Source organism: Sitodiplosis mosellana, unplaced genomic scaffold, assembly GCF_009176505.1.
Source record: "Sitodiplosis mosellana isolate CC-2019 unplaced genomic scaffold, AAFC_SMos_1.0 Smas_scaffold_6165, whole genome shotgun sequence".
In the NCBI taxonomy this organism is placed as follows: Eukaryota; Metazoa; Arthropoda; class Insecta; order Diptera; family Cecidomyiidae; genus Sitodiplosis; species Sitodiplosis mosellana.
The window spans coordinates 2,972,726-2,989,116 of NW_022601406.1; the positions used below are offsets into that span (position 1 = coordinate 2,972,726).

Below are 16,391 nucleotides of genomic sequence, written 5' to 3' on the forward strand. Positions count from 1 at the left end.
GTTCCTTTTAGTATTATTACATCCTTCTTGCTTTTTCTTTTAATTTTTCTCCATTTTTTTTTCTCTTTAAATTTAATCGATAACTACATAAGGCAAAATGGTTAAGAGTTCATCATTATATGATTTGACGTGGACCACCTCATACCATTCTTTAAATTTATATTCATTCACTGAAACTCCATTCGTATTCTCCGCGCCCAAATTATTGAAGCTAGGCAACATTCCGATATTTTCTGATGATAGTGACGATTCGGGTTCAGTTTTCTCCTATGGAATAATAAATGAGACCGCAATTACGTTAGACAATCAATCAACTAGTTTTAACCGTTTCCTTTTTCAAACCTCAACTCGTGACTTTTTGCGAGAGAAAAACAAAGTGATTTCTCCTGGAATCGTCGACATCAAAATGTGTATTCGTTTGGCACAGCAAATTTTCCTACGAAACATACAACAACATCAACACTCAAGCCACACAATATCAATGTCCTTTGTAAATTTATTGTTTAAAATATGCTTAATAAATATTAGTACGGAATATCACACACAAATAAAAGAAAAATTCTCAAAAAATGTGTTTTGATTGTGAAATGTTTACGCAGAGAGGAGCGCTGTTTTGAAGTCATAAATTACTGAAAATGTCATGTGGATGGGATTACAATGGGAGATCATGTTTTTCACATTCATTGTGCGTATCGAATTTGTACATAAGCGAAGGAGAGCGGCAACAAAACTGTGAACGCAACCCGACAACGATCGTGTGTCTTTTCCATACTTTTTTTACTCTTTATTCTGCCTCAGCATATATCTGAGCACGTCTAAAAACATTTTTTCGCTCGAATTGCGCATACAATGTGTGTATTTTCCTCTCGTTTTCCATTTTCTTCTTGCTTTTCTCGTTCGCATCCAATACGTTGTGTGCTTGTGTGTATTACGTGTGTTGGTCTCTCTCTCTCTCTCTCTCTCTCTCTCTCTCTCTCTCTCTCTGTGTGTGTGTGTGGGAGAGTCGGTGTGTATGTATGCTGGTTGTGTCAATGTCGTTGTTTTTCATTAAGCAAGACGTCGTTTTTCGCCTTCATCGCAAACGACGCATACAACTATAAGTTTGTATAGTTTTTCGTCAATTTGCAGAAACCAGGCGAATATTCGAATGTTTCAAACGAGAAAATTGAACTAATTAACTAAAAGGTTTGGTTTTTGTGTGTACAACAAAAGAAAAAAAAACTGTGTTTATCTTTTCTGTCTGTGTCAATGGAAGTGAAACGCGTTTCTTATTGAATTGGTTGATTTTATGCCTGTTTATAAATCAATTGGAAAATTCAAGATGACCACAACAATTGGAAAAACCGCAGGAAAATAGCGAGAGTGAATTCTTTCATTTCAGACGAAAAAAAAAACCGAAGAAAATGTAAGTGAGAGTGCCGAGATTTGTGTTTTTACAGTTGTTATCAAAACAAGATTTCCAGGGGGAAAAAAGAAAATGAGGAAAATATTACTGAATCTGAATTAAGCTGTGTTTATCATTTGCAAGCATCGCTTGCGTCCACAAAACAGGGAAAATCTCTCTCGCACGAAAATTTAATTTGTTTTCAATGTTCGCTTGACTGCAACGTTTCGATACATTTCCTACGATTCCGCATTCATTCGGTAAACAATGTTCGCAAGTTTTGTGTAGTGTAGTATATGTGCACTACATGGGTGTGCACTTACGGTTTGTTTCTTTAACTCATGCAAAATAGGACACACACACACACACACCCAATGCATTTAGGCTATAATTAAATTGTTTGACAACAACAAAAAAGAGAAATGTGCCCAAGACATGCAAAATATATACAAATTAAAACAGCATTTTCAAACGCAGCGCAACAATAAAATTCGATGTCAATCGATTGCTGGCTGGCTGAAGTTCAAAGTGATGATGATTTTTTTTTTACGTTCGTTGCAAACCCATTCCAATCGAATTTTTTCATTAAAATCAAACATTTCAATCGTCGGAATATTCCTTTGCTGCGAATTAATGAAGCTCGAAATGGTGCACGTTCTCATGCCAAAAGCAATCATATTCTCAGTTGTTGTTTTTCTTCTTCTCCTGTTTTGATGATGAATATCGTGGGTCGTGAAAAAGCAGTCGAGACAAATTTTCATGCATATGAAAAATAAATTATACATAGTATTTGGTGCTGCCAACTCATTCCGCGCGCCTGAATATTGATGAACGTGTTGTACAAATTAACGATGCCTGACCTTTTGTGTATTTACAAGAGGCTTTCGGGCAAAATCAAGCACATCATATAAAAAAAGGAAACTGTTTGCATACTGTATATTAAAAAATGGGTGATGAATAAGACAGCGAGAGCAGTGGAAAACGAGAGAAAGAGAGTGAGAAAGTAAGAGAGTGGGAAAGAGTGGGAGAGATAAAAAATTTACCAAATGCAGGATATGATGCTTAACCGCTGCCTGGTTCATAATATTTTTCATGTATGTGTATGCACTCATATTATGTGACGTATTCGAAGAAATTGAGTGAGTGTGAACGAGATTGGATAAAAAAGCATAACATTCTGAAGAGAAGTTGCAAAATTTTCTGCGGTTTATCCCTCGTTTACATATTCCAAGATTTGCGCGGTTCCAAAAAAGAAATTCTTATCAAACTTAGGCCAACCAGCTTCCCTTCATCAGATTCCACGGACAAATTTTGAACGAAAAAATGAATCCATTGTTCCAAATGAATAATCATGCTCTAAATTTAATTTGAAGAGATCGCATAAAACGTCTTGCAGTATGACATTGGTAGTTGTGTAAAAGGAAGGGTTTTGCTTCATCGCTCTCGTATGTCTTCAGTCGTATTGCTTGTAGCTTTGGTATTTTTTCTCTTCTTTTCTTTTCTTTGCTTTTCCTTTTTTTTTATCCTTTTTGGAGTATTTTTCTTTCTATACACGTGTGTATTGCGCTATGCTCATGCGTAGACCTGAAACCATGTTTCCCCTACCAATACATGCGCTACGATGTATCAAGCAAAGAGAAAACTGAAAAGTTGTGCTTGTACATGAACGGTACTGTATAGTTGGCTTTTACCTTGGAAAAGCCCCTAAAACGAATACCAATATCCCCGTATGCGTTGAGTGTGTACAGTGCGACACGAACGATGTGTAATTGTGTGCGAAATCCAGCAAGAAGAGAGAAGAAAAAACGAATAGTCAAGCAGAGCAAAATGTGAAAAGAGAGAGAGAAAAAAAAGAACAAGAATCCAAATCAAATTCCATTAGATACACTAAATCCAAAGCAATAATCAACCAATTTGTTTGATAGCGATTTTTTTTTGTTGTGACTCGATTTTCAATAATCATTGTGTTTTTTTTGTCTATTTCTATTGTTTTCAGTGTGTGTACTTCGCGCGCCAATTCTGTCTTCGAATTGGAGCGTGTAAGTGGTACGATAACGGCAACAATGACACAACGACAAAATTTTCAGTGAATTTTCATACACCAGAAGAGCAAACCAGAAGAGTGAAAGAAAACATCCCAGTTATTTGATTGAAACACTTTCTGTGTGACCAAAGGGTGTGAGTGAATGTGAAAATTAACAAGTGTTGAATTTGCGTCTGGAAACGAGAATGCTCAATCGTCCAACACCCAAATCAAGTGCAAAGAAAAAACCACACAAAATGCCACCACATTAAATTCGATAGAAACAGTGCGTTTCTGTTGTGTGTGTGTGTGTTTTGAAGAAAATAATTTGAAATAAGTGTCCAATCAAAATAGAAAAAATCAAAAGAAAATAAAAGCATAGAGAGAAGAAAAAAAAGTGATTAAAAGTAGTAACTGGGTGCATTCTCGAGTGGTGGGCTTGAAACCGAAGAAAAAAAAAGGTTCAATTCTAGTCAAGCCGAAAAACGAATTGCCTAGAAACGGATTGGAAGTGTGGCCAACGAAAGAAATAACACCAATAACAACCAACACTAACGCCATCACCACCACCAGCACAACTCTCAAAATCTGGGAAGCAGTTGTTATCAATTTGTTTAAACCATTCCACCACATAGCATGGCTTCGGTAGCCGCTTGGCTGCCATTTGCACGTGCTGCGGCCATTGGATGGGTGCCAATTGCAACGCATCCGTTGCCGGCCCCACCAATACCAAAAGATCGCCGAAAAACCGACGACGAAAAATTGCTCATCAATGTGTCCGGCCGACGATTCGAAACGTGGCGCAACACATTGGAAAAATATCCAGACACATTGCTCGGTTCGAATGAACGTGAATTTTTCTACGACGAAGAAGTGAAAGAGTATTTCTTTGATCGTGATCCCGATATATTTCGACACATTCTAAACTACTATCGAACGGGTAAATTACATTATCCAAAGCATGAATGCTTGACGAGCTACGATGAAGAGTTGGCATTTTTCGGGATAATGCCCGATGTGATAGGCGATTGTTGTTACGAAGATTATCGTGATCGTAAACGTGAAAATGCTGAACGCTTAATGGATGACAAATTATCGGAGAATGGTGACCAAAATTTGCAACAATTGACAAATATACGACAAAAAATGTGGCGAGCCTTCGAAAATCCGCATACATCGACTGCCGCTCTAGTTTTTTATTATGTGACTGGATTTTTTATTGCCGTTTCAGTGATGGCAAACGTTGTGGAAACCGTACCATGTGGCTATCGTCCCGGACGTGCCGGTACACTGCCATGCGGCGAACGATACAAAATTGTATTCTTTTGTCTAGACACAGCCTGTGTTATGATTTTCACTGCCGAATATCTATTGCGATTATTTGCAGCACCCGATCGTTGTAAATTCGTACGGAGCGTGATGAGTATCATTGATGTGGTGGCCATTTTACCATATTACATTGGTCTCGGTATCACCGATAACGATGATGTGTCCGGAGCATTTGTTACGTTGCGTGTGTTCCGTGTATTTCGAATTTTCAAATTTTCACGCCATTCACAAGGTCTACGAATTTTGGGCTATACACTCAAATCATGCGCATCCGAATTGGGTTTTCTTGTATTTTCATTGGCCATGGCCATCATTATATTTGCCACGGTTATGTTCTATGCCGAGAAAAATGTCAAAGGCACCAATTTCACATCGATACCAGCTGCTTTCTGGTACACTATTGTAACAATGACAACACTTGGGTAAGTGGAAGCGTAAACGTTTTTTTTTCTTGGTTTACGGTCTAATCGGCTGGTTGTTTTCAATCCACAGATACGGTGACATGGTACCCGAAACAATTGCTGGCAAAATTGTTGGTGGCGTTTGCTCACTCAGCGGAGGTAAATCACATTTTTTAATCATCGTTTTCAATTCGAATTTTCATCACTTACTCATATGTACTTTCTATCGTTTCTATAGTGTTGGTAATCGCTCTGCCTGTGCCCGTCATTGTGTCTAACTTCAGTCGCATCTACCATCAGAATCAAAGAGCAGATAAACGCAAAGCTCAGCGAGTAAGTTTCGAAATGTGACCAAAAATACATCTTCTCTGACCAACCATTGAATTTCCATATGTAACGGAATCGATTGAAACTTATTCTAATATTGAAATTCGATCGGTGTCTTTTGAACACTTGTGTTCCACACAATTGAATGTTATGGACCAAATCTAAATATCTTATCGTTCTTATTGTTTTCAGAAAGCGCGATTGGCTCGCATTCGCATCGCAAAAGCATCAAGTGGAGCTGCATTTGTTAGCAAAAAGAAAGCTGCCGAAGCTCGTCTGGCAGCTCAAGAGTCTGGCATCGAGTTAGATGATACATACCGTGAGGAGGATATCTTCGAGCTACAACATCATCATTTGTTAAGATGTCTCGAAAAGACCACGGTAATGCCATTAGAATTGCGTTTAGTTATCAATTTTGCTCATTGCAAAACTTTAATTTGTTGAAAATTGAAATCCATCGATTACTTTTCCATTCGTTTTTACTTCAAATTTTATGCACAAATCAATAACTCATTCGTTTTATCCTTCTTCCTTTTTTGAAAATGGAACACAATTGGCAACGGCAATTGCAGGATCGTGAGTTTGTCGAATTAGAAATTCCATACAATGGCCAACCAAAGAGGCCCGGCTCACCATCACCACTGGCAAGTCCAACACATTCCACAAGCAGTACCATGGGCTTGATACAATCATGCTGTGGGCGATGTTGTTCACAGAGATATCAGGTATGATTTGCACCAATTCACCATAAATATTATCCAATTTTATGTAATATGTTTAATATTTCGTTTTAAAAACAAACTCTTCTTCATTAACCTTCAAACCGTGAAACCTATTTTATAACGTTGTTCGTGAAACCGGTGCCTGAGTGCCCAAAGTGCATTTTTGTATGAAAACTGGAGTGTGATAAGAGATAAACGATTTGTGTCTTGAGCAAAGTTATAGAGCATGCCAAGTACTAAAATATTCTTGCAAACACTATTCCGTTATCTCTTATCAGTTCCGCAAAAAACCGCCAAAAACGCGAAAAACGCGAGATTTTCCATATAATTTTTTACAGAACTGATAAGAGATATTTGTCTTGAGCAAAGCTGTAGAACAGGTTGAGTTCTACAACATTCTTGAAGGCACCAACTTGTTATCTCTTATCAGTTACGCGAAAAATGCGATTTTCATGTTATCATTTTTCGCGTAACTGATAAGAGATAACAAGTTAAAGTCTTCGGGAATGTTGTAAAACTCAACCTGTTCTACAACTTTGCTGAAGACAGATATCTGTTATCTCTTATCAGTCCATTAAAAAATTAGATACAAAAAATACGCGTCTTCCGCGTTTTTTGCATATTTCGCGGAACTGATAAGAGATAACGGAATAGTGTTTGAAGAAATATTGTAGTACTTGACATGCTCTATAACTTTGCTCAAGACACAAATCTTTTATCTCTTATCACACTCTAGTTTTCATACAAAAATGCACTTTGGGCATTCAGGCACACGTTTCACGTATAGCGCATCACACATGCTTATGCACATATGTGATGACGTAGTATGCGTATGTGAGTATGTTAGCGCAATTCATGTAGTCAAATATTCAACAAATCGAACCATCTTTGTGTAAATCATTTATGATGAAAAATGATAAAGATATAAGTGTTTAAAGTTGGTCTTGGGCACCCAGTGCCCGAATCACGGTTCTAAGGTTAAACAAATATTCGCAAAACGCTCGCTTGTAATAATCTAATATAAATTGCAATTCTTCTCTAACAATCTCCCTTTTTAAACACTTAATTCTATATTGCACCGTGTGATTCGTTGGAATTTTCTGTTTGTTTTTTATTTCTCGTTTTCTTTTAAATACTTTACCTCTTCTTTGGCAAATCGAAAAAGACCGATTTTTTTTCATACAGAAATTTGTTCGGACTTTTGTCATAATTTTTTTTCTTAAATATTCATCAAATTTTCTTTAGATTCTCTTAACCAAAGCGAAAAAAAGAAAGGATGATTTTGTTTTATTTTCTTTTTGAGCACGCTATCCGCTTAGCCATCTTTTCCACATTTTGATGTTTCATCATTATAACTGAAAGAAAAAATCTGTTTTACTAGTTTGAAAAGCGATTTCCGATTGAAAAGGGCGAGCGAAAAAGAAGTGTTTCAATTGTAGATAAAAAGGTTCGAGAGCTGGAATAAATCACTCACGATACAATAAATAACACTCAGCTCAAAGCATGTTAAGAATAACATGTGTGCGAATTTTTCGACCAATGAATGAAAGAAAATGGATTTTGTATAGAAAAACGCGTTACCATGGATAAATGGTCGGTTTTTTTTTTGTTACCGTTAGTCCATCTTATTTTGACCCATGAAAGCACTCGTGGTTACCGACAAGAGAATTAGGCCAAGACATCTACTACATAATCGCGTTGACCAATGAAACGTTTTTTTTTCAGTTTCAATTCTCATTTTGGACTTAAAATTACTAACGCGCTCTTTTTTCGGTGTTATTCACCGATAATATATAAAAATATCTCCATACCTACGTTGCTTATTTTTGCGAATTGTGTTTTTCCAACGAAAAAAAAGAAGAAGAAAACTTCCGTTGTACAACTTAACTAGATAGATGTTTGTCGTGCAAAATTGTTGCCTCGCATTTTGTTGATTTGTTTTCCGTTATTGAGTTGAATTGATATATTTTTTGTTACAGGATAATAATGGAACCGCCTACCGTTATGGCACTAAGCGAATTTAAGCAAAAAAAATTAAACGAAAAAATACATATTCACAGCATGATGAACGTATAAACGGCAGTCAAATCCAAGAAAAAAATACCACTCACACACACAAACGCACTTTTGTTTATCTGAAAAATCCAGTCATTATCCCCATTACCTTTTAATTTGAATATACACACACACAAACACTTACCCACCAACCCACCTTCTCATCTCCACGAAGTTGGTACAAAAATGTAAGCAATCCAAATTCACAGGAAACATTTTTAAAAGATAGTATAATATTTTATTGGTTCAGAGCTCTTTTGAATGCAGAACGTACACCACATTTCATTTTGGGCATTCGGCTTGAAATTGTGGTGAAACTATCAAAGAATTTATTGGTTTTAAATGTTTAGAGAAAAAAAGTTGAAGAAAGTGTTTCAAAAAAAGAAGCAGAAAATAGATTATTATGAAAGAAAAAAAAACGGCCCGTATTTTGTTAACTTTCGTCGTGACATTAGACTTTACCTACCAGACAAAAATGAGGGATTAGTATGAATGAAACAGCGAAGAAAAATCACATCAACACTTTTTATGTGAATCGAATTTCAAATCAATAGCAAATTTGTTTAGGGATGGTTTGAGGTGCGATGATCTCTGAGCTTGTATTGTTTTTAGAAATGAAAGAATGTGAACGACACAACCAAATGTCAGCGATGACGCGGGCGGGGATCACACAAATGTGCAAATAACAACATAAAAATGACTCTTCTAATCGAATCTAGCATATGTTAAAAATGAGCTTGGAACACAATCTGGCCGATCTAGTTTTTCAATGGTTTGTAATGGTTTATAGCCCACCCCATCTTTGAAACAATGCCCAAGAAACATTCATGTAACGCAATTTAGTCATTTTTAACGTTAAAAGATGTAACGTTTTCAGACTTTTTTTCCGTCAAAATCGACTGAAATTTCAGTGTAAACCAACTGTATGAATATTGGGAACGAGAAAATGTTAGATTTTAAATTAAAGAGAAAAGAATTATGTATCAATTAATAGTGTTCACAAAAATAGTATAAAATTCTATGATTTAAATTGTTCATGTTTTTGTTCATGTATTGATCCAAAGAGAATGAACTAAATGGTGAGAGTATATTTTCAAATTCATTTCTTCTGATTTTCAACGATTACGTTTTAAATTGTCCAGAGATGGCAGGCAAAACTAATGTAGTGAATATTCCCGCTATTAGTGTTGGTTCATTTTGAAGTTTGTTATTGTAAACAAACCGCCGTTCACAATTTCACCATGTCATGAAATATGAATCTTTGCTTCGTTCGACTAAATTCATATTGAACAGCCAGCAAAAGGGAAAAAGGGTAAGTCATTTGAATTGTTATCGTTGTGACATCGAACGAGTGATCGAACCAAACAATACCACCGTGTGCATGTGATTTTCGAAATCAACAAACCATCGATTGTTGTGTGTTTTTTTGTTTGTTTACAGTTTTGATCCGTAGCCTGTGGAAGAAATCTGCTGTCGAAATATCGTGAGCGTTTCGATATTTTATCACGGTGTGCGGTGTTCGTGTCACAACCAAATTCAGCTTGATGTGTCAAACTGATGCCGGTTGCACATTCACATTGATCTGAGCATTTGGAAAGGCAAGTCATTTGTTGTGAATACTGTTCGATTTACAGTGATTGTTTTTTTCGTTTTTCATTCAAATTAAGTAATTTAGAAGCAACAAAAAATCATTTCTAGTACGTTCTAAAGTAATTGTTGTGTTTTCATTCCATTTTTTCAGGGTTCAATAATGGGCAGAAAAAGGATAGGGGCACATACCATTCGTGGCAATAGGTCGAAACCGCGGAAAGTTGAAGATGGCAAGCAAAAGGAGGAGAAAGCATACTTTGCAATCAAGTTGGCCGCCACTAGTATTGTTCGACCGGAATATCGTGATCGTATTCTGCCATGGATCACAAAAACCAGCATAAAATGCACCGAAATATCTGAATTGGCGTCGCTTTTATTCCTCAACAAAGTCAGAGCTGCCACTGAACAGGCCATCATCACCGGCAATTGGGAATATTTCGACGATGGCGATGGAATGCACATCATCGAAAATTGCTTCTATGCTGTGTTGCGGCGCTACAAGGAAGACGATTTCATTATGGATCCATGGTTCCGGCATTGCTTTGAGAATGTGGACATCGAGAATCGCTCCGCATGGCCAAACAATGATTACTTCGGCAACTTGATGAAATATTTGTTCCAACAATATGGCCGTAATGTTAAGACGAATTTGGATACACATGCACAGAAACGATTGCGGTATTTCTTGAGATTGAAGGCATTCAGACAGAACTACACTAACCGGATTCGTGGCCTACCGGACACATACGATGAACGAGATGTGGCAAATGCAGTGTCATGGGCAATCAAACGATATGACGCAACAAGAGGTGATGCTAATCGCTTGGCCAAACGAGATCGATTGTTGCGTTACGTTCGAGACATTCGTGGACCAGCTGACGATGATATCGCCAAATTCACCAAAGACGAAGATACATGGTTTTCATCATTGCCAATGTGGTTGATCATGCAATCGGAAATCGAAACGCACCTCAACTGGGTTGAACAACACCACGACAACATCGTGCAAGTCATTGCGTTGCCAAACATCAAGAATTTGGTGGTCATCCCAATCTGTCATCACACGCGAAAGGCAGTGAGAATAGACGCTGATGTTTTGTATCGTATGATGTGCGAAACCGGTACCATTCCGCGTGATGAATATGGTCGGCAACATACAGTGGGCCACGTCACGTCAAAATCAAATCAAGCGTATTATTTCAATATGATTTTTAACATGGAGAAAATCAATCGAGTGTTGAAAGCAAACAAAAAATTCGAACATATTCTCAGCGATGGTGTATCGGCATCGATTCTGTACTCAGTGAAGAAAACCGTAGTCGACAAGTTAGTGGAAGATGGTTTGGTGCGTAAACGGTACTCTGATGGCTTCTATGTCTATGAATTGGGCATTGATTGGGGCATGAAGACGTGGAATGCAACCGTTAGGCGACGGATTAATAATGACAAAGAGCGAATTCATAATGGCAAAGAGGTATGTTAGCGATTGAATGCATTCTATTGTGATTGTGTCATGTGAATCCATTTCATTGTTTAATTTTTATTGTTCGATTTTTGTTTCCATCTCACAGATGAACTTCACAATCAACAGCAAGAAGTATCATTATGGGACCGAAGAAGGAGTGCGTAAAGAAAAGAGAGAGCGATGGACTCGTGCCTTTGGGCAGTTCGAAGAGAGTGATCGAAACAACCGTGTGCGATATGACCGAATGCCATCACCAAAAGGAAGCAATTGGCGTGACTACATACGGCATCGATTGACCATCATGAAGAAAGCCATTGCAGTGTACACAACCAAAAAGTACACACGTTTAAGTTTTGATCATTACATCGAGTCCAATCGTGTCAGTGACAAGGTGGCCGCAATGCTGGTAAGAATTTACGATTGAATTTTTGTTTCTTTTGAAAAAATTGAATGTTTTTGTTGTTGCTCAACAGACAAATCGCAAACGATGCATCATTAACATTGGAGCTTCCCAACCACCTGCAAATTCACCAATACAGATCAAGAAACACGTTCGATGCCCGGGCGTGCGGAAATTGGTGAAGAGTTTCAAGAAAATGGAAGGCAATGTCATACGATTTGTGAACGAAGCCAGATCATCACGATTGTGTGCCAGATGTTTCGAACCATTTCCATTGAGTACATTGAACGATCGTGTCAAGGTGTGTGAATGGTGTATGCCCGATCAAGATGATTGGCCTGATGGAATGAAGCTACCAGAGAAAATTGTAGCGGCAAAGAGCAAGCGGAAGTTACGATCAGAGCGACGAGCGATGCGACAAGCAGCAGTGCAGAATCCAAATCAACCCCGTGGTTTTGTGTCTAAGGTGATTTGCTACCGTAAAAACTGGCAACAAAACGCGGCAAACGGTATGGATGACAATGTTGAAGAGCGCAGAGGTGTAATCATTCACGACGCTGAACTCGGTATCATCGAGTACACAGATGAATATGTGCCCGAAGACCCTGTTGACGACTCTCCAGTACTGAAGACAGTTTGGCAACGTGACATTTCGGCTGCAAAATTGATCTTGTACAGAGGTATGTTACTCATTGAATTAAAATTGATGCAATAGTAATGTGTGTGTGTTTTTTTTCTCTTTGTTTCAGGGCATTGCGAACTCTTTGGACATCGGCTGCATGATGCGTTCACACGTCAACACCTCGTGTATCCAACTCGATTCCGAGTCAACTTCAACATTCATTAATATCAATGGAGCCGCAATTTATGTTTTATTTTTCAAAAGAATTTATGTAACAGTATGTTATTTGTAGTTGGTTGAGGTCTTAGTCTCCCAGACATCATCGATACCAGATATCGATGGCTATCTATATTCTATAGTCTATATAGATGTAGGTAGAGTACAGGATAATTCCTGTAGGTGAGTATCACTATTTATTAGCATATTGAATATTGATTCATAATCGTTTTTATATCATTCTAATTGATTTGTTTTTACTGCTCTTTTTCTACTTCCATTGTGACGTTAAAAATGACTGAAACTACACCCAAATGCGGGCCCAAATTCAACCGTTTACATACGCTTGGTAATGGATGTATTTGCGTTAACAATTGTTCCTTGGGTGTAGATTCACTGTTTTATAAAAATGCATCAAACGATGGTTTTTTTTTCTGTTCCAAAATAGATGATAAACGCCAGTGTAGTCCTGGATTAGCGACACATATCTACTATACGTAGGCACATGGATAAATCGCGCTTTCTAAACCATTCAACATTTCCATAATTTCTTTAAACCATGTTTTAGGAGATTTTTAGTCTCATTTGGTGACGGTCTCGTTTTCTCTGTTTTATGAATGATTTGAATGTCTGATTGAAGCACCCATGACCAAAAAAAAACACTCATCACCCGATTGGCCTTGAGATTGAAACACTAACAAAAAGTGTTTTTCAGAAGATATATTTGATTTGCGCATCTATATATAGATCCACGTTATCCTTAAACGGATTTCAATCATGGGTTCAAATCATGGGTTGTAGCCATTCATACGCCTCTTGCATATTCAACATTCAAGGGACCATTTCACCAAAAATTCGTCTGCTTTTGAATTGCGAATACGAATGGTTTATCCATTTGAATTTCATTGAAATTGGAAAATTTGCGCTACACCACCTGCAGCATGATTTCTCCATTTTTGGCATACATTTCACAGACGGCTTTGTTGAAATATTCCCCAGGTGTTTATTGGTTTTAACAGATTTCTAATTGGCATTTCTAATTTAGTTATTTATTCAAACCGTCATTCTTCGGGCGAAATTCAGTTTCTACACGTTTTCATTTCATTTTCATCAGCTAAATCTCAGCTCATTTGGTTTTATACCCATGATTTGTACAGTCGAAGGGTCAAACTTATTATGCCAGTCGTCTATTTGGAAACCCATGATTTGGACTAATTCATTGGGATTCGTCAAATTAGAATGTTGATTTTAGTATAGATAGCCTAGATTCATGATTTGTATTAAAAACATTCCGAAATGATGGAATCATTTAGATTGAAATCTCTAGAAACATGAGTTGAACAAACCATTTGGAGAAATGTCAAACTGAATTGCACTTGAGCAATTTTCAGTGTGAAACAAACAGAGTTGAAATCACATTTTTCGATAAAGAATCTTTACTATGCATTTAAAATTTAGTAAAGATTGTTGCATTATATAACCGAACCTCAAGATCCTAATTAACCAACTGAAAAGCCTTCCCTCCCCTATGCGTCGCACAACCAAATAGACATTTGCAATAAAAATAAACCCCATTGAATATGAGTAAAATTGTGAGTGACAAGATTTGTTAGTTAATTTGAAACGGTTTAGCCGAAAATGGAATAGTAAACACAAACACACACAAAAAGCGATCGGTTACAATAGACACAGATTGTAGATAGTGTTCACACACAAACACCTACACAATTGACTCTCGTTTTTAATTGTCACGTAGCACATGCACATTCACTCGATCATTCAACATTTTTTGCACGTTCTTTCCCTATTTTTCTCTTCTTCTACATTAGCTACGAACCAGGCTGTTTTCTTTTTATTCTTTATATTATTGTTATGCTTATTTCCTTTTTCAAAGTCACACAACCAACCAATTTTATCTCTATATCATACACAAAATACATACACACATATTTCTTACAATTTTCTGTAGTTCAACTTCTAGAACTTTAACATGCATTTTCTATTCAACAATAAAATGCTTAACAAGAATGTACTACCATTGTTTTCTGAACAAATTAGTTTTCTTTATTAATTCATTAGAAATACAAATCTTATAGAATAATAGGCTAGGATTTGTAACAAACTACAACAGTAACAAACCAAACCCAAGATTTGTTTTCCTTACTTAATTGTGTTTTTCTTGTTTTTTCGTTTCTTTTTTCTCTTTTCTCCTCGAAAATGAAATCCCACAATTTCTCAAAAAACCAAAAAAACAAAACAAAAAAACCCGAAACGTTCGTTGTTTCTTCACTGTGTTGTTCTGTGTCAATAAAAAAAACAACATGCACAAAAAACAAACAAACAAACACAAATAATTCACACGATGTAATCACCCAATCTCTCGACGATTGACAACATTCATCGGATGACGACAACAACGACAACAATGACTACACAGGCCTGCGGCAAGTATATGCCAGCTACAGCAGCAACAGTCCAATCGAATCAAATCGGAAACGCTAGTCTCCAGGATGGTACCTATCTGGTGGAAGAATCATTTTAAAAATACAGCTCATCAACCAAAACAACAAAACAACAAACATATTTAAAAGAATTTAGTTGCTAAGTAAAATGAGAGAAACAAACTTAATGAAGATGCAGTCGTAGAGCTGTTTTTTGTCAAATAATTTTTCGTTCATTCATTCTCATTTTTTGTTGTCAAGAAACAAAATAATATTTATGTAAGCATGAACCATGTTGCAATTGCTAGATTTTATTGAATTTTATTTAATTTAATTTGTTTTGTGAACTGTGTTCTTCAATGCAAAATACGGCATTTTCTTTGGTCTACTTTCCAAAAGCTCTAGCTCTATGTCAATGACTATAACGAATTTGTGCGCAAAAATTTAAACGTTTCAAATTCAATTTAGTCAATTCATCTAATCTCTGTTATTTATCATTCGCAACATGTGGCAGTGTTAACAAGTCGTTTTTTTTAAATTATTTTTCTCAGAAAATAATTGCATCTATTTAGACGTCTGGTCAATTCAACATTTTCGTTGATTGAACTTAGAACCAGAATTTAAAACCAAAACAAAGTTAGCGAAAGTTTCAAAGATTTTAAATGAATTCAAAGTGGAAATTTATTCAATTTAATGTCAAAAGATTTAAAAAAAAAACTCGAACAATGAACAAAAAAAAAATTAAATTAGTTTGAAATATTAAATTAAAATGGAAGAAGATATCTAAATTAAACCAACAGCAACCAAACAAACAAAAAAAAACTTTAACAAAAAAATGTTCTAGCAAACTGTACTTAGAACTGTAGATAAATGTCTTTTAAAAATTTATCAAAAAAATACGCCAATTCCCTGTTGTATTTTAAACAGAAAATAAATGAACCAAAAAATAAAAGATTCTATTACAAATTGAACAAAAAACCAAAGGTATTCGGCATTATTTGTATGATTCTAGTTGAATGACGTCACGACGATTAATTAGGATGATGCTGAAGCGAAACATCGTGAGCATCCTACATAAATTGCGGCAAAATTATGCAGTGCCTAATTTGAAGAAACACTTAAATTGTTCCCAATTGTGATAAATATATTCATAAGTTTAACTTAATGATGGTGAAATGATGGTAAAATAACGGAACGGAAGGACTTTCATTGTCCACTCGAAACGACTATTATGCTTGATTCGGGGAAATGGAAACAATTATGTGTGTGCATCGAAAGTATGGGAGATTTGTTCAAGTTTGCAGTTGCAACAACAGAAGTAGTCGCAGTAGCATACATCGGATTTTCAATTTTCAACTTAGTGGGAGACTTATTTTTTCGGCATTTTCGTTTATTGTGGTAAAATTGAAAGCTCCG

The 16,391-nt window shown here is 36.4% G+C and overlaps 1 protein-coding gene across 6 annotated transcripts; it reads left to right on the forward strand.

Annotated features, from left to right (window-relative positions):
* Positions 1-1,025: 1,025 nt before the first annotated feature.
* Positions 1,026-15,953, forward strand: LOC129574533 (potassium voltage-gated channel protein Shal). Of its 6 annotated transcripts, none has more exons than XR_008688703.1 (8): positions 1,069-1,405; positions 3,381-5,158; positions 5,229-5,296; positions 5,376-5,470; positions 5,657-5,845; positions 6,037-6,189; positions 8,166-8,429; positions 8,854-9,013. XR_008688703.1 is itself a non-coding variant. In XM_055456617.1 (7 exons), exons 2-7 carry the CDS (start codon positions 4,044-4,046, stop codon positions 15,074-15,076), a joined length of 1,725 nt encoding a protein of 574 aa, XP_055312592.1. In that variant the 5' UTR covers positions 1,026-1,405; positions 3,381-4,043; the 3' UTR covers positions 15,077-15,953. The 6 variants fall into 6 exon arrangements, 2 of the variants coding, with proteins under 2 accessions (XP_055312592.1, XP_055312593.1); XR_008688701.1 differs by lacking the exons at positions 1,069-1,405; positions 3,381-5,158; positions 5,229-5,296; ... (2 more) ...; positions 6,037-6,189; positions 8,854-9,013 and adding exons at positions 9,384-9,553; positions 9,682-9,839; positions 9,983-11,305; ... (2 more) ...; positions 12,446-12,717; positions 12,926-14,588 and having other exon boundaries at positions 8,225-8,429; XR_008688700.1 differs by lacking the exons at positions 1,069-1,405; positions 3,381-5,158; positions 5,229-5,296; ... (2 more) ...; positions 6,037-6,189; positions 8,854-9,013 and adding exons at positions 9,427-9,553; positions 9,682-9,839; positions 9,983-11,305; ... (2 more) ...; positions 12,446-12,717; positions 12,926-14,588 and having other exon boundaries at positions 8,225-8,429.
* Positions 15,954-16,391: the final 438 nt, after the last annotated feature.

Coding starts and splice junctions, on each gene's coding strand:
- LOC129574533 (XM_055456617.1), top strand. CDS start 4,044: ATGGCTTCGGTAGCCGCTTGGCTGCCATTTGCACGTGCTGCGGCCATT. Junction 5,471..5,656: donor ATAAACGCAAAGCTCAGCGA/GTAAGTTTCGAA, acceptor TATTGTTTTCAG/AAAGCGCGATTGGCTCGCAT. Junction 6,190..14,971: donor GTTGTTCACAGAGATATCAG/GTATGATTTGCA, acceptor ATGACTACACAG/GCCTGCGGCAAGTATATGCC.